This window comes from Amblyomma americanum, chromosome 1, assembly GCF_052857255.1.
Source record: "Amblyomma americanum isolate KBUSLIRL-KWMA chromosome 1, ASM5285725v1, whole genome shotgun sequence".
In the NCBI taxonomy this organism is placed as follows: Eukaryota; Metazoa; Arthropoda; class Arachnida; order Ixodida; family Ixodidae; genus Amblyomma; species Amblyomma americanum.
Genome location: NC_135497.1, coordinates 167,586,055 through 167,610,815, shown reverse-complemented (window position 1 = coordinate 167,610,815; position 24,761 = coordinate 167,586,055). Strand labels below are relative to the sequence as shown.

The window sequence follows — 24,761 nt, the reverse complement described above, 5'->3', positions numbered from 1 at the left end:
TTACCACCAAGTCTGCGAGTGCCCCAAACCCGAAGCCGCAAACCCCGTGCCGAACCCCACCCAAGCTTCCTGTAAGGCGGCGCTAGCCAGCTCATTACAGGAGGAACAGCGAAGGCTTGTCAACTGAACAAGGGCCATTGCGACCACCAATGGGATAGTGTACTAATGATTCCAACAGGAGAGAAGCATTACCCTCGTGAAACGTTTATTCTAGCCCTCTCTCTGATGCGAGCCGGGGCACAATATTGGCCGCCTAGCTGTCTTCATTTGTTCCTCTTTTTTTCCTTTTTGCGGACTTTTGTTTCATAAGAGCCGCGTGCAGATTAGATTTTCAGCTTGATTAGATTTTTAGCTTCTGTCATCCGATCTTTAAACTCAAAAGTTGCACGGCAAATGCGAAGCAGGAAGCTTTGATAGGCGCAGCGTGAGTGGCGGCTGTGCAGCCGAGGGGCGCGCCTCTCGTCAACGCGCATCCCTTCCTACACTGCGGCGATATTATGACTCACTCGCATTCTTACCCCGGCCCTCATATTCCATTAAAACGCGACGCGGCCGTCACGAATGAGGACAGACACACGCTCTTGAGCACACAAGCCCTCGCATATACCTAGCGGCAGCCCATTCTCGTCTGTGGGAACCGGGACTCCAAAGAAGAGCTGGTTTTAAAAAGGCGCCCTCAGCGATTTCCCGCTGGGGTGGCCCAAGATCACCTCGCGTCTGCCGCGCTGTACGCATCCGATGGGCGCGCACACACAGAGCACTCTGCCCCTGATGACGGCACTGCGTCGCTCTGCCTTTCAGGTCCGATGCCAGGGAAGGGGGGCGGGCAACGCGGGACAATCGCTCGGCGTTCTTGCCGCCCTGCACAGGCGGCCCGAGTGCAGGCCGAGTGGATGCTCGGCGGTAGCCACGTGGCCCCCGCGCCACGGACCGCTCGGCGTCGCGTGGGAACCCGAGGGGGCGGCCTCCCTCTATTTCGGGAGGGGCGACAATGCCGCACGCGACCCGGGCGGAAGCAGCAGCGCCGCTTGCTCGGCACCATCTTCAGCGCGCGACGACGAGGCTTTTCGGCAGCGCAGTATATATGCTCGAGTAGTCGCTGCTCCTCGCGAATAACTTAGCTGCCGCGCCCGAAAAGGTATTTCCGGTTCCACCCACGGCGCCACGTCAACTCGAGGTGATCAATTTTGTCGTCCAAGCAGGCGTGCAGTAAGACGAGCCAAGGACGCTTCGCTTCGGAAAGCTATGAAAGCGAAAGCTGCGCAGATAGCGTATTTGCATGCATGAAAGCGACGCGCAGTCTATGCAGTCGTGGAACTGCATCGGTTTAGGAATTCGCTGGTATAGTCGCGTCAGGAGTGGAAAAACTGCACGGCGACACCTAGCGGCGACATTGTACGAGACATGTGCACAGCAGCGACATATACGAAATTTCGCGCTAACATTTCTCCGTGTTAAGGCTTCAGTAGTCAACACGTTATAACATGAACACAGAGCATGATTGCCAATATACTTTCTCGCAAATCTCGCAATTCAGTTGTAGTTCCCGAGGCACGACGAGGACCGGCTGTCTTGGGTCTCGTCACCGTCACGACTTGGCAGCGAGCGCGAGTGGTAGAACAACATCGTAAGGTTTAGTAAGGCGGCCCTTTCCAAGCCAAACAAATTTATGCCGACTGGCAGAAATAGATTTTGCTGCGACGCGCACGTGGTGCCCGGGTAATGAATCGCTATTAAGCAACCACACAGTAAAGCTTAAGCGTGCATAAGAAAGAAGTATCCATATATGTGTCACATGAGCAAAAGTTACTCCCTTCCTGTGCCCCTCTCTTACAGGCTCCCTTGGGGCTTTTCAGTTGAAGCTATAGGCGCCAGGCACAATTAGCGCCGAAAAGGCGACCCACATTGGAGCTACATCGGTGCGGAGAGAATTTTCCTTCACCATAGTACTCTGGCCTGCGTCGCCACAGAGCTCGTTGCTGTATACCTGCAGTTGGATAATTCTTCATTCTTAACTCGAGACTGCATGAAAGTGGGAGACTTGGCTCGTGTAGGACGAAGCGCATTCATCCACGCCCCTCGCGCTTCTCGCGTTCTCGTCGCGCACACATTCGGGCGTTCGCCCACACTCGACCAGGACAAGCACGCGCGGTCGAGGGGAGCTACGAACGTGCTTCGCTTTGCACGCATCAAGATCGCCATAGCGGGCGTCGTCGCAAGAGTCGCAGCTGGCGCTCTTCGCACACGTAGGGTGCCTCCGTGTCACCGCGGCTCGAAGGCCGCAAAGGCACGGAGTCGCTCACGTGCAGACCGCTAGCGCCCCGCGAGCGTGGTGCCATGCAAGACGGCATGCGGTATGGGCCCACCTTGGCCAGCTTCCTCTGTGCCGCGCCCATGGTGCTCGTGCTGGCCGCGAGGTCGCCCAGAACTCACTTGTCACACTCAGTCCGGATGGCCCGGTTGCATCACAGTCGCGGGACGGCCTCTGCTCAACGTCCGGCGCGCGCGCACGTGCACTAGCGGCCCCGGGACGACTTGGTCAGCGAAAGTATTTCGAAGCTTCGTTCGCAGCGATCGGAGCCCCGGTGCACCTCGGCTATTCCACCCGTGGGTTCCCGGTTTGGATGACGGCAGCCAGCCAGGCTCGGCGGGCGGCTTCTTAGGGGGGCCACGTGACCGACGACGTATGAGGTTCCCGCGCAGCACGCTGGCTAGTGGTTCGGCTCCAGGGCCGGGAGCCAGGGCTAAATCGGGCCTCCGCCCACGGCTGCAACAACAAGCCGCAAGAGCGCGGCGGGCCGCGCGAGCAGCCTTCCGGAACCAGCCGCAGCGCGTCTACCGAGCGTCGCAATGGCTCGACGGGCCGCGTGTGCGGCCTGGCTTCCGGAAGCGGGAATTTCGCGCACTCTGTGGCGTTGCTGCTGCACACGGTCGCGCACGGCGCGCACTGCACCCTGGGCTTGCGAACAAGGTGCCGCACGTTCAATCCTTATAGCGCGACCACAGAGAGACGCGACCAGGAGCTGGCCTTGAACTCACTTTCCTTTCGCGCTCTTATTCAGCGTCCTGAGCAGAAGAGGATGGAGTTCCGGCCAATGATGACCGCAGAGGGCCCAAAGCCAGAAAGACAACACATAACTGGCACTTAGCCCTCACCTGCGGCCAAGTGAGTCGCATGCGACGCTCTTGCCTGAGCCGGACCCATTCACGGCCGCGCGATGCATGGCGAAGCACTGGCCGCGATTGTTTCTCGTACGCGGGAGTGCCGACATCAAGTCCAAAATTTGTTATCACCGCTAAAATTTGCGAAATATGTCGCGAATTCGAGACAATGAGCATTTGGTGGTCCATTTTGTGAAGCTAGTTCGACTTGAGTGGACGACTAAATCGAATGTCCCGAACCAGCTCGAAGGCCCAGAGTCAGTAGAAAGCTTTTTATTCAACTTCTTCTATTCGTCTTCCTATTATTTTCGCGAAGGTTCTCACAAAATGAGCAACGAGGAATTGCTGGACGCCGGCTGGAAGTCGCGCATTCGCTCCCATTTTCCTTCTCACAGCTTCCTCAGAATTACGCCAAAATTTTTCAGCGGAAAGCGCCGGTTACCGAGAATATGTTGCCATCAAACTTTGCATGCAAGCTCCATGTATTAATGAAATTAAATTGTGGGGTTTAACGTCCAAAAGCTACACTTGAGCTCTGAGGGACACCGTAGTGAAGGGCTTCGGATTAATTCAGACCACCCATCCCGTGTGTTGTGACATTGCACAGCACATGCACAGGAATTTTGGTACTCAGTCGCCTCCTTCGAAACACGGACGCCGTGGCCAGGATCGAAACCGCGACCTCGATATCAGCAGGTGAACAGAGCCACCGCGGCGGCTCCCTTGTATTGATGAGTACACGGTGTGCAAATGGTATGTCGAAAATTCGCGATACTGGGCGTTAAAGGGGTCGTAATGAAATTGGTCGCCATAATCACCCCAGTTATATTAAAGAACGCAGAAATGTATATGGTGCCCGATAGTGCACAGGAATTTACTGGAAAATACACTTCAGCCGTGTTGCACTGTATTGGAGGAAATGTATACACGAGCCAACAGTCACTAGTTTGCGTCCGCAAGAGTGTTCGGCTGCACTTCAGCTTTGCTTCTCAAAAATAAGCAAGACTGCTGTTGAACAAGAGAGCCCTAAAGCGACAGTGGAAGGGGATGAAACCATTCGTGCGGTTGCACACCGCTGTAACAAGAATTTTCTTGCGTCCGGTAGGGGCATCACGTACAGCACTCAGAAACGATCATCTTCATCATTCGCCAAATGAACTCACCAGTGGATATGCAGTGATCACTCATCGTTAGTGCGCCGTTATTTTCTTGTCGTCACTTACAACGCAAGTAGTTTTGTTCACATGTGTTCACAGGCCAGCATGCGCAGCACTCGAGCAAGAGGTGCTTCGTGATTGCCGTGTGTTGCGTACGCGATCCTGGTACTCCTTTTTGCTGGCGGGATAGGTGCCGTAGTGGAGGGCTCCGGAATCATTTCGACCACCTGGGGATCTTTAACGTGCACTGACATCGCACAGCACACGAGCGCCTTACCGTTTTTTTTTATGGAGGAAAAACGGTAAGGCGCCCGTGTGCTGTGCGATGTCAGTGCACGTTAAAGGTCCCCAGGTGGTCGAAATGATTCCGGAGCCCTCCACTACGGCACCTCTCTCTTGCTTTCTTCTTTCACTCCCTCCTTTATCCCTTCCCTTACGGCGCGGTTCAGGTGTCCAACGATATATGAGACAGATGCTGCGCCATTTCCTTTCCCCCCCAAAAAAAACAATTATTATTATTTGGTGGGATAAAAAAAAACTTAACTTCGTTATTACACTTGCATCCTCTTTATTTTTTTTTGTGACAGTGTGGAAAAAGTTGCACCGTACATTTAAATAGCTTCTCAATTAGATATATACTTCACAAAGTGCGAAGAAGGTTCTAAGAAACGACGACCGCCTCTGCATTGAAGTTAAATCCAGTCCCAAACAGACGGCTCTCGCGTACATTCCGTTGAAGACAAATGAAGGAGAAAAAAAAAGCAAAATAGATTCTCCTGCGTTTAGAGACGTCGAAAATCTGTTACGGACAACTACTCCGCCACGTGCCGGTCGTTCTGCGGCGGCAGGCCGTCGCGACTGTCGCCCGCGGCTTCTCTGTCGCGCCTTCTCGATATGCGATGCTATCCATCACCAGTGACGCAACAACAGAGGTGCCAAGGTAGCATCTGACGCTGCACCTGACTTCTGCCCATCCATCTCCTCGCAAAGCATGCGACACCACACCTGGTACTTTGCGCAAATATAGCGGTCCTCGTCCGTACATTTGGCAGCTGCTCTCGGCGGGACGGTGAGAGGGACGAACGTTGGGAGTGCTTACAAAACGTAAAATACCAATGTGTTGCTATAGGTGTAACCGCCGCGCCCTATACTATACGGAGAGTGGGGTAAAACGCGAAACAATTAAATTTTCAAATCGTCACCTTCTTTTTTTATATTTTCAAAAGGCATCAATAAACAAATATTGCCGAATTATTACCCACGGCCCTGGCGTCGCGCTCACCAAACGGTAAAAAGCCAGCTGAAGAAAAATTTACTGAAATTAAAAACTTCAGAATATCCCATTTCGCCCAACCCCGTAGGGCAGAATGAGGTAGTGCAGGGGGGAAAATGAGAAGCTCTTCCAAGATCAAGATATTACTCATTTTTGTAATGAAGGGAGAGTTGAGTAGAGGTTGTTGTAATCTACTGGTGGGATTAGCCTTGCGATTTTTCTGCTGGCAATAGCTCTAACGTAGGGACACTTAGATGTTAATTAAAATCGGGAACTTGCCGCACAGATCTGTGACCTGGCAGACCTATACATCGGCATGAGGGCAATCCGAATAATGCACACGAAGTTGGTTTCATGGACATATAGACAATCTTTGAGGTTCTAATCGAAAGGCAGACACTGCAGCCAGAAACTCACTCTAGTAAAGAAGAAAACCAGACAGCACCTTCTTCCTACAGGCCGATTTCTCTTTTCTGCACTCCCGCAAAACTGATAGAACACATAATCTGCAAACGCATAACTCACCTTCTCGAGAACAACCACATTATTGATATTATTGCCCTATTATTGCCCACATTACTGCCCCCTACATTGCTTGGTTGCTCCACTGGGGATTTTTCGTGGATTTTTCACAGCACATGTCCAACGACTCCGACGCTAGCGCCGACACCGACGCAGATACTGACAACAACGCTGACGCCGACGCCGGCTTTTCTGCGACACGGAGCCCTTAACGCAATCGCGCTAAAAATGGGAGTCAGTGAGGTTTTTGCATAAAATTTTTTCGCTATGGTGGGCGGATGGCGACTCTGATGTCGATCGCGACATCAGAGACACCTTGAGAACGCTTAACTCATGACGCACCTCAATATACGGAGCTGAATATGTGAACGGCGGACATTTACCAGAGGAACCAATTTTAAGGTTAGAAAACCACAGTGTGCGTTGCATTTTTTCTTGTACATTGTTGCGATGCCGCGAGTGATAGTCGCTGCTAGCTCTAGTTGCAGTCAAGTCGAGTTCACATGACGAACTGATCTCCATATCGCGAACTGTGCATTACACGGAATGACGTATAAAAAGCACCTAAAGTACAAGTTTCAAAACCTGACAGCCAGAAGAGGGTGACAATCTTTAACTGCGAGAATAAATTATACATACAATCAAGGGGAGTGTTACGAAACCAGGCCACAAAAAAACAAACTAAGCAGAGCCACGCGGAACTAGCCACATTTGCAGTCAGTAAAGACGTTTTTACTACCACTACTAGCCTTAAGGTCTTTTTTTTTTTTGTCGTCCTGGAGCTCTCCATTGATGCTCTGAAACGTTTTCGCACCGAAAATCTGAAATTCACTTTGAAACGTGAAGACGTTTGATACTGGATCGAAATCCACGGCGGCATTTCATGCCGACGGATTGAAGCTCAAGCCTTTTTTCCGCTTTTACGAATGTTTAAAACTGCCGCGAGTAAAAAAGCGCCAAATTTAGCCACACGCAGTCCACAGTTTCGAACTGCATTACAACGTTTTCTGGTTCTGCATGCGGCGGCATCAGCAAGCGTGCGGTCACCGAGTTCGAAACTGTGCGATGTTTGGTTTAGTGGGGTTTAACGTAACAAAGCGACTCAGGCTATGAGGGACGCCAAAATGTGCGATGTGTATGTACGCGTTCAATATTTGCGCGGAACGCAGTATAGCAATGTTAAACCTGTTCCCGCCTGCGGCTTAGCCGCATGCGAGTAGTGGTAATGAGGAGCATATCCTTATGAAAGTGAGTCATGAGTTTCTGTTGACGTTTTGTGGGGCCTTTCTTGACTCAGTGGTTTTTCAGTTCACTAAAAAATGAATCCACAAAATTTTCGTTGAGCGCTTGACAATGAAATACTCACTGAGTACTACTTGTTGGTATTTCGTTGCGTAGTACCATGTGTAGTAGCTATGGCGACAGCAGCCCCGCACGCCATCTTGTGGTATTGCGTTGTCCCCACGTAATCGTTCCCTTGAGTTGCCAGGAGCCGGTTTTAGTTTCCCGTCTAGAACAGCATGATGCTGTGCGCGCCAGAGTGAGTGCTTTTCGCTGTGATTGTTGGATAGTGCTTCGTGATGTAATGTCGTGTGTTTCGTGTGCAGAGATAATCGTAGAAGCTTTTGAGTTCACGTATATCTGTCAGCGCGCCGTATCAAGCGCATCAAGCACGCGGCGAACGCGAGCCGGTGTAGTATATCTTCCTCGGTGTGCACTTTTTGTTCTTGGGCAGCTGGAAAGGCTGCTGTCCTGACGCTGGAACAGTGAAGACATTCGCGATTTTGTTCACCTTGCGTGGTCAACATCCTGTTTGCGTAGACAATGATCCATTTGCGTGCTGAAAATGGCGTAATCGCTGAGGTAACGGCGACATGATGACTTTTGCACGGAGATGCGATTTTCGAGAGTGAAAAAAAAAAGTGCCATTCAAGTTCAGGAACATGCTTTTTTTAACCTCGACTTACTAAACTGCAAAACTGGTTGTTCGGTATTGGAACGAAGGAGACACTTGCCTCTTGCTGTGTGCTGAAATGTCATAATTTCATTCTGCATGGATTTGCAAAAATTAACATTGTACATGCTTCTTGCCCAGAGTACTTCAGGAAAAATGGCTATTGCATCCGCAGTGCTTGACAGCTCGCTAAAACCAACTAAACTACATCTCTGAGTGCTAGGAGACACGTTTTATCATTCCCTTTTTTTTTTTTATTCGAGAAGTGTGCCATGAGGCATAAGTTGAAAAAGGAAAGGGGGGAAGGAATGCACGGGATTGAAAGTTAAAAGAAGGAGTGAAGAACCGTTGCGCTGAGGTAGTCGCAGAGGTTGTTAATGAAACGGTTGTCCATTGTCCACTTCACGAAGTCACTTTCGCGGTTCCACCGCAGGCCCACCTCCCTGAGGAGCCGTTTTCTGATAGCAGCCGTCGCTGGGCACGTCCATATCAAGTGCCGCACATCACATATGTCCGGTGCAGCGCCACAGTGAGGGCACCTGTCAGGTAGTGGCAGATCTTTGGCACGCCACCGATGACGGACAGATGGTGTCAGAGCCGCCCCTGCCCGAATCCGGCGCACGGATACCTCCTCCTGCCGATTAAGACTACGGGGAAGAGGGTGCGAACACGGAGGAATTAGAGCGCGTGTTCGCTGGCGCAGAACTTCGGAATCGGAAACGTGGGACAGGAACGGATCTGGGGGAAGAGGCGAAGGTGGCGGATCGTCTAATGTATGAAGATGAGTCATAGCATCCGCTTGAATGTTATGTGGATCCTGGGCATGGCCGCGAATCCAGTGTATGCGCACAGGACATGCATACTTTGCGCAGAGCACATGAATAGATTGTGAAATCTGGAACGTTCGTCGAACAGCCTTCAGCTGTTTAAGGGCGGCGCGGGAGTCGGTGTAAATGTGAACTGTATTGAATGTTGGAACGAGCGGAAGGGAAGCAATGGCATTGTAAATGGCTTGAAGTTCCAATGCCAGGGGAGTGCACGTATCCGCAGTATACGTCGCGCGAGAGTTGAGATGCGGATGAGATGGACTATACACAGCAGTAACTCCCCTCTCTGCAGAATGAGATGCATCCGTGTATAATATGCACCCTTCAGGCAGATACGCTGCTGATACCGACGGGGAAACAGTGGGGCGATTGTCAGTGAGCTGGCAATAGGACCACGGTGGAAGTGTCTTTAAACGATGAAGTTTGAGAGACTGTTTTCGAGCTCTATTTGCCACCCGTTGGTCGATGATCTCACTGAGTGTATTAAGTTGGGCGAACTCCTGTAGCACAGGTATGGGTGTTAAACGAGGCAGATATGTTATGACGCGCATAGCCTCACGATTGATAGCTTCAAGGGAGTCCCACTGTCTGCGGGTGAGACGTTGAAATTGAGCCTGATATACTATCCGTGGCTGAAGGATAGAGCGCACAAGCTGGCGGGCCGTATGAGCACGTGCGCCACCAGAGCGCATAGCTATGCGACGAATCAGACCTAGAGTAGCGTGAGCCGATTTACGGGTGGCTGTCAGCCACGGGGTGCCAGTCCCAGATGTATGGAGGAGAAGACCAAGAATACGAACAGTTTCTACCTGAGGAAGCAGAGAATTATGTACCGTAAAATTTAAAGGGGGAGCTTTCCGTAAGGCGGCTTTATTTCCAATTCGAATGAAACATGATTTAGTAGGAGAGAGTGTTAGACCCAAAGGTGGGAGGCGAGATGTCAATACATCCAGCGCGTGTTGAAGGACCGACTGATGAATAGACGCATCTGGATGACAGCACCACAAGGTGATATCATCGGCATATGCAAGCACGCGGATAGAAGGGATGGTCTCTAGGGCTCGAACCAGAGGAATTAAAGCCACATTAAATAATGTGGGGGCGAGAACGGAGCCCTGCGGCACTCCTCTATTGGAAGTGAAATTACCAAAGGGCTTTCCGTGGACACGCACGCTGAAGGTTCGATTTGCTAGAAAGGCGTGAATGGAGAGGAGGAACCGGTGAGGGAGACCAAGAGTTTGAAGGGAGGCAAGAATGGCAGAGTGAAGGATGTTATCATATGCCTTTGTTATGTCTGTAGCGATTACGGTTCGTACAAGGTGACTCTGTGGAGAGTGGTCAAGCACGTCAGCAGCCAAAGTAGCAAGGCCGTCCTCCGTTCCAATATGTGGGCGGAAACCAATTTGGGAATCTGGGTAACAATCATGGGATTCCAGCCACCATGATAAGCGTGCGGCTAGAATGTTTTCATAAAGCTTGCAGATGGTAGGGGTAAGGGAAATTGGACGAAGGGCCGAGAGAGATACTGGAGGCTGACCTGACTTGGGGATTGGAACCACAATAGAATGCTTCCAGTCTCCCGGCATGACGCCAGAAAGCCACACTTCGTTAAAAGTATCAAGTAGGGTTTCCAAAGCCCTCCCTTCCAAGTTACGGAATAAGGAGTTAGGTATGCCGTCGTGCCCGGGAGTAGTAGTAGTTTTTAAACGGTCAATGGAGGCCAGCAGCTCTGCCATGGTGAGGTCAGAAGTAATCCCATCGGGGGGCTCTGTTACCGATAAGTCAGGTGGAGACGTAGCGGTGCAGTCATGGTTTGGAAAAAATTGACGGGCCGCTTGTTGTGCAAATGTGTCCTCATCCACATTTAGCGCGAGGCGAATGCTCTCTGTGTAATCTGCAACCTGAGAAGGGCGCTCCATGGCGTGAAACACTCTCCAAAGATGTCGATTGCCCTGCGTAGAGGACAGGCGGGCACACCATGCAGCCCAGCGTTGCCTGCCTAGCCGCTTTGCATAGCGCCGCGCCCGTGCGGTAGCGCGGTGAAGAGTAGGAAGAGCCGAAGGGTCATCGGGGTGACGAGTAGCGTAAAGATCCGCCTGGCGACGAAGAGCCCACAGATTCAAGAGATGTATGTCCGGGTTTGGGTCATCTTCATTTACAGTAGTGGTAATAGTGTGAGTAGCGAGAACATCAGATAGAGTAGACAATGCTGAAGAGGGGTTGAATGTAGATAAATGATTGTCTGCGCGTACAGAATCCCATGATGTTATTCGTACAGTGCGGCGTATTTTCCGTAGACGCGTAGGCGTGAGGGAGATAAAAATAGGGCTGTGATCGCTACCCCAAGTATCAGAATCAACAGCCCAACGAGGGTTACCGGGGCCTAACCACCAAGTCAAATCAGGTGAATACGGGCCACCTCGTGGGCGGGTAGAAGTATTCGGGTGGTTTAAAAGTTGAAAGGAATGATCTTTTGCGTGCAGCCAATCACTCGACATCACGCTGCGTCTTCATTATTCTCACTTTGTAAGCGCTAGTACCGGTTTGCCAGTTCCAGGACATCGAAGTCAGAGGCGCAGCCTGAAAGTAAATCGCCGACTACGTTTTTCGGAACAGGGCGCGTTAATGCTAGGGGCCTCTTCCGACCTGCCAGGTGTTTCCTTCGCTGTGCATGCGTGTGCGGCAAACATCGAGTGCCTCGGATCCGTGAACCGCGTTGGTAGCGCTGTAGCCATCTAGGCGGCCGTGCCGTGCTGCAGATGCTTATGGCTTCGCGCCACGCGCGGTCTCATGGCTCAAAGATGCTGAAAGTGTGAGCGCTTCAGATTGTGAAGGACTCCGACGGTCGCCGATCTCCGAGTTCCTATCCACTTGCGGTCATCGCTTTCTGCCTCAGCATCACGGGGTAGTGCTATGGCCTCCAGAGAACTCCTCATATATGCACGGTCACGCTGTCAAAAGCGGTGAGAAATGCTATAAGGGAAGCGTACCTTGACTAGCCGAATAAAACCAAGTGTTGGCTCTCTTTTTGTTTTCACTGCTTGCTGCAAAGACATTAGATTTCGCAATTGTCACTGCGCTGCTTCTGGTCCTCCAGCGGCGTCGAACAGCCTGCTTGCAGCCACGGATTTCTCGCTTTACACCTGCGCATTAAGCTTTTGGCCTTCGCCCCCGCCTTGGCCCAAACCCGAGAACACCTGCCGTTTTTTCTTCCCGTGCGCTGTTTTCACAACGGCCACACTATACGCGAGAAGCTTTACCCTTTCATTTATGAGCGGTTTCGTTCATCAGTGTATTAGGACAACGCGTGCAAACAGCTACAATTGTCGAGCTGTGCGGAGGCGCCTCGCCGATGGCGAACCGCACACCAGAAAAAGAAGCGTGTTGGCAGTGAGAAAGCGTGCTACATGTGTCACTAAGGCAACAACAACGGGAGAAAAACGCGCCTGCCGCTGAGATGACCGACCACACTGCGTGCGCACAAATGCGACTAGCGGAGCGGCGCGCGTTCTATAGCTTGTAGCGCGTAACGAAGGCATTTCATTCCGTGTTTACTTTCAACAACACCTTATTTCAAACAGATTCAGCAGTCCTTCCTGTCTACAAATAGCGTCTTGTTTCGGCTGTCAAAATTTTGCTCGCATGGCTGTCCATATTATAAATACCGTACAAACTCATACGGGCCGAAATGAGCTCGGGGATTACCGCAGTCCACTGTCCAAGCAGCGAGTTTCCATATTAACGAGGCGTAAGCACATTCAATAGGCTAAATCCCCACAGGAAGTTGTCCATAATTCGAGGCACCCACATCAGTGGGGGTTGTATAAATGGGGCACTACAGTGTATACGGATTTATCGTGCAGTAAAGTTTGGACTATTCTTGCCATGACAAATGCTTGCTTGCCTCTTTTAAAGCGAAAGCTTTACTACGCCAGCCAGCGAGCCATTTCGGCTCGTCGCGCCGTATGCCGTATGCCGTGGCCGACCTTGAGCCGCCGTTGCCTAGCAACGCCGCAGCCGCGCTCCAACAGATGGCGTCGCCGTCGACGCCGCTGCCGTTGCCGCTCGCTCCACCAGATGTGCTCCGCTAGGGTAGAGGGAGAGGAGGTGCCGCGCTTCGCCTCAGTGTATTGTAGTCGGTACGGAGAGCGCGAAAGAGACGCAACGACAGAACGAAGCGAGGAAGAGACAACGCTCTCAAGAGACGCCAGAAGAACGCGCCGCACGACTCGAGAAGCGTCTTAACGAAGATGCGGCTAGAAGAAGTCGTGCCACGTCCCGAAGTGACTCTTAGACTGCGGAAGAGACCGGTTTGAGTTCTCGAAAGCGTCGGAATGAGACGCTACGTAGACGACGTGCCGAGGAAACGAAGCTTTCGCAATTGAACTATGGTTAACCAGAGCTAAACCACAGCCAATTTTTTTCTCATAGTTTATTGGGAACATCATGCCGTAGCTGCGCCAAGCAGCTTCGTAAGCTGGAAGTAGAAAATGCACTCCTTAAAATCGACCTCGATCTGTCCTCGCCAACAAAAGTCAGCTCCTTTCTTGCTGGATTATTGTTAAAGTGTCATGGCTGCACTTGGCTGTAACGCTGGCTACAGCCATACGCTCAGTATTGATACTTTTTAATGTGAACAGACAGTGCCTAAATTGATATCACCATATAGTTTTTATACAAACTTATGTGAACATGATTGAACATAGTTTTACAAGCAGAATAGTGGGAAAGAAAACTGCTCATTCACTGGTTAAGAGTAACCTGAGCGTTTATTTTGATAACTTCACAATAAGAATAGATCAAATGCACAGAATAAACTCTCGTATGTTTGTTGGCATCTGAGTCATCTTTTTCCCCCTGACCGTTTAAAAAATTTGTCAACATTGACCAATAATATTTGTGACTCATTCAACAAAAATTTCTGTAAGGGCACGCTGCTGAAATACTTGGGGGTAACTATATAGAGCGTATTGGCGACTATACGTAACCCGGCGTCTTCCTCATTACGCAAACCGTTATCCGTTAAGGCTTCATGGTCAGGAAAGTCTCTGAGTACTTTAGTTATCTACGAAGGTATCCAGAATACGCGAAATAGTGCGTGAATACTTGGCAAACTTTCTAGTTGTTCAACGCTTGTCGATTCCACTGTCAGCGTTCTGCTCTCAACTTTGCGTTGAAACTTTCTACAAAACCTGCGTCTGAACTCGCTCTAAAATCTTCGTCGAATTTTTCTTGAAAGCCCGTTCCTTCACGCTAAGCTGGCGGCAGCGCGACTCCTTTCACTGCCCCACCATGCAAAATGCGCAAATGCTCCGAGCCTGGTAGCTTGGTGGAACTCGTGGAAGTTTGCTAAAGCAATCGCGCTAAAATTTTCAGAAAGCTTGTTGTATGCTACTTTACACGTGAAATTGCGCGTTCTATTTATATTTTTTCAGAAAGGTGTGGAGGTGTGGAGCTACTTGCCCTTAACGCCTATCGTCAGTGTCATTATAAAGTGCCGAGGCTATCGCGAGTGTTCACTCAGGTATAATTACGGCAGCGCCAACCTAGTTTTGTCGAACTTCGCCGGTATTTTAAGGACTGTGCGGACGCCACGAAGAGAAAGTATTTCGCGCTTCAGGCGCGTTACCACTTTGTCGAGGTGCGCGGGCAACTTTTACGAACCACTTGTTTGGTTGAAAAGCTCAACTTTCACTATCTGTACTACCCCCATCATTTGGTTTGGAACGACAGAGCACACGTATTATGGCCTTTGTGCGTCGTAATTTACGATAGCACACGTTCACGAATTGCAAATAAGACGCGTCTAACATTTTCTACACTTCCTGCTATGCGCTTCCTTATAGCAGAGAATGTTGTCACCAATTCAATATTGAAGCAAATATTAGTTTGTCAGGTGGCCATAAGTGCACTGAAAACATTCCAGAGCAAAACTCACCAGGATATTTTAAATTCTAAATTTAGGGCATATTTTTATACTGTATGTGGAAGTCCGTGCATGAGCAACCGCTTCTATGGAACTCCTTCTACGGGCATGTGGTTTGTGATACCAGTCGTCAAGTGTGCCGTGATGATGTGCAGGTCGTACTGCCGCCTCTCCTTCGCTCTCTGTTGGCGGAGGATGCGCCTCGAAGTTCGTGTTCAGTAAGGGACTTTTACGCAATGAAATGCAAATTAACTTCTTCCTTCGAAAATTAAGAAGAGGAAAAGAAAACCAACGACGGACAAATGCACGGTGTCGGCATGCTTTCAAGAAACCTGCACGACAGTATACAGCCAGGCACATGTGGGTATGTTAAAGCTATCTTTAAATCCATATATATATATATATATATATATATATATATATATATATATATATATATATATATATATATATATATATATATATATATATATATAGGAAGGGGTGCCTGCCTGAATGCAGGGCTCAAGACAGCGCGGATAAACTTGGCGCCGTCTTATAAAAACAAAGCGCTATTTCCTCGCACATTCTGCGGCACACAGGCGAGGGCATAGAGGCGCGTAAACAGGAACACTTTTTTTATTTTCTGTGCGGATGCTTCCTGCATGCGGCGATACGTATACAGCCAATACCGCATTTCGGGGTAACTATGAACTGCCGTATACGCCAGAAGTGTAAAGGAACACGAACTGCACCTCATTATATGCGTTTTTTTTTTTTGGCGTGACCAGCAAGTTCAGCAGAAGGTACTATAAAAGCTATGAAGACGCTGAAGTCACCTTAAGAGGAAAGTGATAGCGTTAATAATTGGTTTTTGTGGAAAGGAAATGGCGCAGTATCTGTCTCATATATCGTTGGACACCTGAACCGCGCCGTAAGGGAAGGGGCAAGGGAGGGAGTGAAAGAAGAAGGGAAGAAGGAGGTGCCGTACTGGAGGGCTCCGCAATAATTTCGACCACCTGGGGATCTTTAACGTGCACTGACATCGCACAGCACACGGGCACCTTAGCGTTTTTCCTCCATAAAAACGCAGCCGCCGCGGTCGGGTTCGAACCCGGGAACTCCGGATCAGTAGTCGAGCGCCCTAACCACTGAGCCACCGCGGCGGGTAAGTGATAGCGTTAGATTTCACATTTTTCACAGCTTCTGTTGCAACTTCTGTGAGTGTTTGCGTGTGTTTCCTTGTAGCTGGCGGCCCATCAACCGCCATTTTCGGACTGCTAGCTGCAGCTGCAGGTATCCGCTATGCTGTGACGGTGCCGACATTAGAAGTATGATATTTTTGTGATTTTTTATTTTGATTCTCTATCTAGTTTGCTGTCTAGAAGCTAGGCTGCTCACAAACCGGTGGGCAGGATGTGATGACGTTAGAAGGTCACGTGACCTCTCTCGACCAATCATTGATTTAATTGCTAGCTTCCACGGTGGGCAGGTTGCTCCCAATCCAGTGGCCAGGTTGTGATGACGCCACAAAGTCGCGTCACTTCCTCGACAAATCAAGCTGGCCCATCAAGACAGGTTGTGATGACGTCACAAGGTCATGTGACCTCGCTCGACCAATAGGCGAATTTTGTGACACCAGACATCGGCGGGGTTTTGGTGTGCCGGCAACTGATACTACTGCACTAGTATAATTCACAAGAAAAATGTGTTCTCTCTGTTTCTATTTTTGATTGCGGCAAGCGCGTGCGCTATATGTGAGTGGCAGTTATATACTCGGCCCCATGTGTAGCACGAATCATATACCCTGTGATTTCAACGAACATCTCTCACTGGCACGGTTCGGATCCGTCCTGACTCTCACGCAACAGTTGGTCAATGAAAATGAAGCGGCAGCGTAGCTTTCGTTCTGAGTGCCGTATAGAAATGGCCACTCTTCGTTATTGGCGACAGCACTCAGCGACACAACTTCTCCCGAAATAAGTTTTTTCTTCAACTTCTCTCAAAGCTTCATCATCAAAGCAGGCGTGCGCTTTGATTTTTAGGTGGTGGGGGGGGGGGGGGGCGTTTCTGCGGAGGGCAGGGGTGCACGTGGTCTATCGAACAGCCTCCGCTCCGAATCCCTGGCGCCGACCGCGATGGCGCCGTCGCCGACGAAGCGAGGTCAGTCGGAATCGATGGTCCTCGGCACGCTTCCGAAACCCGGGGCGGAGGGCGCGCCGCTGCTCGACATCCCTTGCTTTCCGTGACACCAACGATAGGACGCAGTGAGCAGCAGCTCGACTGTCTGCCGTCGGGAGCTGGTTGCAGGCCACAACGGGCTGCAGCTGTATTGGTAATTCCGCATAGCTGACCGAGTGCGCCCAACTGCGCGTCATTCGAGGTGTACGGAACACAACCGAAGCGAGGAGGGCGCGCGAAGAACACGTCGTCCTCCGTGACAGCGCAGAGACAAGCGGTGACCCTTTATAGGCGTGCTCACACGCTTCCACTAGACAACTTGACTCTGGCGCCCTTGGAACTTCCAGACAACGGGGCCTGAAGCGCGTCTTCTGCAGCTGCAGTGTGAGCAGCACAGATTGCACTGACGACGCTGTGAGCTTTTCTTTTTTTTTTTGCCGGGCATCGTGGCATCATATTTCTTATTCGGGGTTATGGTAGAGCTGCTGCGCAGCAAACCAACGAGGAAAATTTCCTAACCTAAGGGTATCTACATTAACAGTTGCATATACCCTTTAAGCAAAAAAAGAAGAAAAAAGGTCACTGTCGCGCTTTTCGTGCTTCTCCGATGCTTTCTACGTACATGTGTACATGTTCGAGTTGCCCGCTAACCTCCTTGAACACTATTGAAGATGTTCAGTACCGGCCAATACTCTCCCCCGTCGATGTGAATGAAGCGTATCTTCAAGCGTGGGTGTCGTGTATATAGCCCTAAGCACGCCGTGTTGAGTACAGCCAACAAACCCACGGCGCTATTAAGGCTTTACGCCACAGGCAGATACTTTCCAAACATAGTGGCTCTTGGCGACTCGTGGCTGCGCAACAGGCTGTACTCAGCGAGTCTTTCCAGCCGAGAAGACCACGCCCTTCTCAACTCGTGCTGAGGCGCACCCAGTCTGGCCGCCAGACACAACATTTTCTCCGGGCTGCATAAACAAACGATCGCCGACGACGTGCCTGCCTGAAACTACGTTTTCGCGGCACCGGCTGGCAGCTTGGCAGCCGGAACCATTCAAAGTCCAACCTCGCTACGCGATATAGCTGCTGGGTCAACTACTGCCAAAAGAAACAAAATGACAGGATGGTCGCCCTGCCGCGGCTAACCAAAAGGAGGAGGGGTGCACGGTACGCTGACGCATACACAAGCTATACTACCGCGGCTGGCAGAGAAAAATGAAACCGCAGCACTAATGTAAGCTGTTCCGCGTAATTGCTTTGCGCGGTATAGCCTACCATGCATTGCAAATGCACGCGGCGCTCTTGATACTTGGCTCTGAGCAATACTAACTCTTTAGTTGAGCTAAACCCGCCACGGTGGCTCAGTGGTTAGGGCGCTCGACTAATAATAATAATAATTGGTTTTTGGGGAAAGGAAATGGCGCAGTATCTGTCTCATATATCTTTGGACACCTGAACCGCGCCGTAAGGGAAGGCATAAAGGAGGGAGTGAAAGAAAGGAAGAATAGGTGCCGTAGTGGAGGGCTCCGGAATAATTTCGACCACCTGGGGATCTTTAACGTGCACTGACATCTCACAGCACACGGGCGCCTTAGCGTTTTTCCTCCATAAAAACGCAGCCGCCGCGGTCGGGTTCGAACCCGGGAACTCCGGATCAGTAGTCGAGCGCCCTAACCACTGAGCCACCGCGGCGGGTGCGCTCGACTACTGATCCGGAGTTCCCGGGTTCGAACCCGACCGCGGCGGCCTGCGTTTTTATGGAGAAAAACGCTAGGGGCGCCCGTGTGCTGTGCGATGTCAGTGCACGTTAAAGATCCCCAGGTGGTCGAAATTATTCCGGAGCCCTCCACTACGTCACCTCTTTCTTGCTTTCTTCTTTCACTCCCTCATTCCCCCCTTCCCTTACTGCGCGGTTCAGGTGTCCAACTATATACGAGACAGATACTGCGCCATTTCCTTTCCCCAAAAACCAATTATTATTATTGTTAGTTTAGCTAACTGTTCCTACTCGCTAGTTGTTCACAAGCAATGGTAGATATCAGTCAAAAAAAAAAAATCGCCTCCTGAGTCGTACTCGTGGCTCTGTCTATACCTCGTGGCTATCCCCTCTTTCCGCAGTCTGCGTCTGTCTTCATGCGCACGAAGATCCAGACCTGAATGCAAAAGGGCTGCTGCACAGGCTCAGCAGCAGCATTCACATCTAATTTAAGCTGCGCGCAGAAGCAGAACAGAAAATGTTTGCTGGGCATCAGCATCCTTTGCGGCGCGTCGGTTGCGCCGTTTGCTGAGAAGTGATATAAAACGACAAGTAGAAAAGAGAATGCGGGGAACCACGCTGACCTGCTTCGAAGAAGGGAAATTGTGTCGCTGTCTCCGAGATCTTGACGACGAGGACGTAATGCACGTTATATGCTATAATCTGGAGAAGGCATATATTAATATTCAGCGCCTACACCTGTCTAAAGAAATGTGCTTTAAGGTGAGCAAAGTTTTCGCCATGTCAATAAATAAATCACTCAATTAGGCCCCAGCAACGGTGCTGCAATGGGTTGTTATGAAATCCTGCCAAATTAACAGGTTAGAACTTTTAAGACAATTATTTGGCGGCAGCAGATGAAGCGATAAAGGAAGCGCTCTTGCGCATACAAAACATGACCTTACACGGCAGCCCATCCCAGTGTTCACGCACGACTAGAGGGGACAAATATTAGGTTGGGGCAACCTAGAAAGATTGAAAAATAACAGGGGCCCCAGACACCAAGGCATCGTAGGGAACGAAAGAGCCCACCTCTTGCTCGTGAAAATCAGTCCCCGAGCTATCCTCAACCCTGGCCCCATGGCTACAACCCTGGAGAGTTGTAAGTTCAGCGACGTGTCTGTGTGCTCGTCTCGTTCTCGTCTTTTGCGCTATAGCGATAATGACAAGCTCACATGCCCGAGCTTCCACCTTGCCTGGGGAAGTTCGCGGGGCCCTCCTAAATCACTGCATACAGTGTCCCAAAGACGATCGCCTGAGCCGCCGAATCCTCCCGCCGAATCCTCCCGCCTCCTCACCGTTGGCCTCACACGCCGAGAGCCAACATTCATTCGCCATGCACAACAGTTACCGCCCGTGCGACCTAACAAAGCATCACGTTATCAACCAACCCGGAATCCCCCATTGTCATGGTGCACGGTTATCCTGAGACAAAACACACGCACTGCACTCGGCCTCGCTCTCATCACATTTCCCCCTCTCTTTTCCCCGTGTTCCTTTTACGTGGGAATGCTGGTCTGCTCCAGCGCCGGACCTTCGCACCATTCTCGGGCCTCGCCCAGCGCGACACGTCGCCCATGTCCAAGGCCCTTCAGCTGCCAGTGCGCCTTGCCTGACCCATCAGGACAGCTGAGCTTCACAATCCGGACGTGAATCGTCACGAATCAAATGCTTCACCTACTCTTGTATACCGAGATCTCGGTGCACGCAAACGGGCCTCAGGTGACCGAAATTAGTGAGCAGCCCTGCACTAAAGCGTCTCTCCCAATCCATGCAAGCACGGTGTAGGCTTGTGACGCAAAAACAGAGCGTATTGAGCCAGAAAGGATGCGTTGGCGGAGCACTCAGATTTTTACGAACACTCAAGGGACACCTGCGTCCTCAAGCCTCAATGAGCACTCAAGATCGCCAAGTGGACATTCGATTTGAGCTCCGTATGTCCAGAAGAGGAACAAGCTCACTCATGCATATTAACATTAGAAGAGAAGCGACTACAATAAAAAGCATTTCAGCAAAATTGCGAACGCCTGTAATATGCTCTACGTTATCGTGCATCAAGGACGAAACTTGCTCCCCCATTTCGTTTGCTGGCAGCATCGTTTTATCTCTGTTATCTCCCCAATAACCATGTCATGTTCTCAACCATGCTACTGCAGGAAAAAGGAATTTCTTTACGTTAACGTTTGTCTTCGTCGTTGTTTGCTTCCGCTGCACCTCTTCCAACCTTTTCTCTAACTGTACTTTGTCGTCATCGTCGTCGTCGTCAACCCGGCGCAGTGGCTCACTGGTTACGGCGTTTCGGCTGGAGAGCACGACTGCGCGGGTTCCATCCCGGATGCGGCGGCCACATTACGATGGATGTGAAATGCAATAATATTCGTGCACTGAGAGTTCGGTGGACGTTAGAGAATCCCAAGCGGTCGAATTAAACCCGGCGCTCTCCACGAACGAGTGCCTCAAGGACCCCACTATCGCTTCTAATTTCTGCAACTCAATACATATTTTATTTTGTTGTGTTTTGTGCAACTCGTTCTACCGTTTGCTATGGATCCGGCGTGCTCAGCCTTGTCAGCGTTACATGGGCGTCGTCTTAATGTTTGACAACAGCTTTTAGCTGTGGCAAAATGCGCCAGCGATTCTGCGAAACAAGATAATAATAGTAATAATAATAATAATAATAATAATAATAATAATAATAATAATAATAATAATAATAATAATTGGTTTTTGGGGGAAGGAAATGACGCATTATCTGTCTCATGTATCGTTGGACACGTGAACCGCGCCGCAAGGGAAGGGATAAAGGAGGGAGTGAAAGGAGAAAGGAAGAGAGAAGTGCCGTAGTGGAGGGCTCCGGAATAATTCGACCACCTGGGGATCTTTAACGTGCACTGACATCGCACAGCACACGGGCGCCTTAGCGTTTTTCCTCCATAAAAACGCAGCCGCCGCGGTCGGGTTCGAACCCGGGAACTCCGGATCAGGTTTAATGCGAAAAAAAAAAATCCATTAATAGCTAACCTACCTTTTTGCCCGGTAACCGTTTGCTAATAGTTAATATTGCGTCCAACACTTCATATTAAGGAGGAAAAGTACTTATATGCTCCTTTCTATTTTTCATTTGTAAAATGCACCAATACTGGCCCCCAAAAAGGCGTGATCATCAAAACCCATGATTTATTATGCGCGTGTGCAAATTACAAGCAGCTGATACGATTATCCAACCTTTGATGAAGTCGGCACGGACGAATTGCTATTTGCGATGCAATTAATGAAACACAAATAAAGTAGTGCCCCGGCGTAAGCTCTGCTTTGCATCATTTCAGTGGTCAGTGCACCGCGTGCTAAATTCTCTGCCACTCTCCACGCCCCAAGCAATAACGTTGGCGCTAACTCTCAGCCTCAACCCCAGCGTGTATCTGAGCGATCCATAACCAGCATCGCAACGTTGCAAAAGGCGTCTCTATTTATGGCGCACGAAACAGGAGCGACGCAGCGAAAATTTCTCAAGGAATCCATAAACGTGCCGTCCGTCTCAGCGTGTGCTCACTGCGCCGCCACCCACTCGCGCTGCCGCAGAGGGGTCCGGCAAAGAGCGTCGCGACGGCGCGGCGCCGCTTTTCACGCGGCGCGTCCGAGAGGCTGGCAGCGGCGCGTCCGAGAGGCTGGCGGAGAGAGGACGCGGGAGAAGAGCCTTGCCGGCGTCGGGACGCGCTTCCTGTCATCGATTCAGCGGCCGAATGGGGACGCGCACTCCTTCCCTCCCGACTCCCGCAACCCTTTTGGGACGCCGCCGGGAGAAGCGGCGGCATCCGTCCCGGCCGCCAAGCAGTCGCCGGGCGCTTCGCTTACGGGGCGCCTCTGGAAGGGAACTGGCGTCGAGTGTCAAAGGAGAATCGCGACATTTGGAGACCGTCCCAGCAGCGAGAATTTCGGGAGCTGCCAACGAGGAACAAGGAAATACAATAAACAGCGAGAACAGGATTACGGGCCGGTTGGCCGATTAATGCGACATCAGCAAGAGGCAGCCTTCAACGAACAGTCTTCCTCACGTATTGTGCCTTTAATGAGCGCTGATTCTCAGTTATGCACTCTGTCTGCAAAGTTCGATTCTTATGAGCCTCCGGAAAACAAAGTTTTTGCACAGCTTGATCAGATGATGCCCACAAAAACACAGCACACGGGAAAAGAAAGACACGATACAGGCGCTTCTGTCTTTCTTTTCCTGTGTTCTGTGTTTTTGTGCGCTTGCATCTACTCAAGCTATGAACCAACTTGCCCAAGAACGTGTTCTACTGGAATACCTTTTTGCACAGCACGCATGCGCATAGCGAAGGATCTAAATGCTTGTTTGTGTGGTTTTTGTGTCTCGTCTCTTTCTTAGTCTGTGTGTGTTTGGGCTGTTGAACCATTATTATGCAGCTAAATGCGCCCCTCTCCAGCAGTCAGTCTTGCCAAAAGCAGCCACGGGCTTAAGTGTGCAATCCTCTCTACTCCTGCAGTTCTCCCGATGCGGGATTCACTTCACGTCTCGTTTCTGAAATACAAAGCTCGCCAAGGGAGAGCTAGTGACAAACATTGTGCGCACCAGTGCGAATAGATGACAGAAAAGAATGAACGAACAAAGGCTCTAAACATCACAGAGTATACAGCTTTTCCGTGGATGCGCACGGCGTTATGCTATACATCAGAACCGGTCCCCAACACTTCCATATCGAGGCATGACAATTGCTAGGCTAGAAGTCGATAGCAATCAATGGCCTTTAAGAAAACCTATATTTATTCTGTTAGATAAATGATCAAAAGGTGAACTTAATAATTCGGCACAGACTGGTTTTATTAGAATTTTATTTTATTTGACCTAGGTGTTTATTTAGGAGCGTAATACAACAGTAGTCAGAATTCCTTCTGCGAAAGCCCTCGTTATAATTTCATGAAGAGGACACAAACTAATTTCAACGTGTCTACAGTTGTCGGCAGAAGTGATAAACTTTGAGTGTGAACCCGTTCCGGCGCTATGTAGTAGTACAGATTCCAGCTCGGCCAGCGCATCATGGATGCGCGTCAAACTTGCAGTTGATAGGAGCTCCTTGGAGCTCGGTGCCGACTTAGCATCTTCATTGATAACTCAAGACTAAATGGATCCAACACCGATTGTCATACGTGATCCACGGTTTTTAATTCAAAAAAAAAGAAAAAGACTGCGTATGCAGAAGTTACCTCCAGCTTAAGCTCATGTGCCAGCGCGCGACAATTCTCAAGCGATCTTCCTTAGCCTCATCGCCTACAAACTGCTTGTGCATCCGCCAATACCTGTTGAACTAGCACCCGCTTGCTCGATGACGCAGTTTCTTCGGCACCTAATTACGCCATAATGATTCGTCTCCCAACGAAAGCGTGTTTACCACGCTGTTTGCTGAAGGGCGGTGCCACCGAGATTGAGATGAGCTGTAGCACATGCAGCTGTCAGCGTTTCATTTCGCCATTAGGCTCTAAACTGGGCGCGTCTTGTATTAGCATAAACAGTCCCCGCGTTATGCATCACCGTTTTAACGTCGTTACGCATTATTAGGACGCGTAACCGTCAACGGATCACACAAACATCTATTGCAAGGTAAATTGCATCCACCATTAATAATAAGCCAAAGATACCGTGTACAAGAAAGTGATGGGTGGTAATTGGGAAATACTGCAAACCGAAAGCTTGACGTTTAAAACATGCCACCGAAACCCAACATGCAGTGCTGAATGCGTATGCCCACTCTCATGTCCCGAATTTCCACGGGCGTTCAGCCTGAAGTCTTGCTTGACGCTTCGGCAGTGACAAGAACGGGACGACCATTGAACTATATTTCGCTTTTACCAACTTCGCACTGTCTCGCGCCTCCAATTGTGGAATCGGAAAATATCCAAATGGTTCCCATAGTGATGTTAATGCTACACCGCGGACTGAAGTAAAGGTAAGACAACAGGGGCTTCACAACCATCGGAACACAACCACCCGTGTTATTACGCGACGGTCCGCAC

At 50.3% G+C, this 24,761-nt stretch overlaps 1 protein-coding gene across 11 annotated transcripts in view; it reads right to left on the bottom strand.

Annotated features, from left to right (window-relative positions):
- LOC144114148 (uncharacterized) overlaps positions 1 to 24,761 on the bottom strand; it is a 306,774-nt gene that overhangs the window by 247,332 nt on the left and 34,681 nt on the right. For 3 of the 11 annotated variants that reach the window (XM_077647681.1, XM_077647682.1, XM_077647688.1), the window contains exon 1: positions 2,367 to 2,755. The exons of 7 other annotated variants lie outside the window; for them this stretch is intronic. In XM_077647681.1, the coding sequence (XP_077503807.1) occupies positions 2,367 to 2,396 (30 nt within the window). In that variant the 5' untranslated portion in view covers positions 2,397 to 2,755. Of the gene's footprint in view, positions 1 to 2,366; positions 2,756 to 24,761 lie in introns of those variants that run through there. One more of the 11 variants, XM_077647689.1, reaches the window with a different exon arrangement.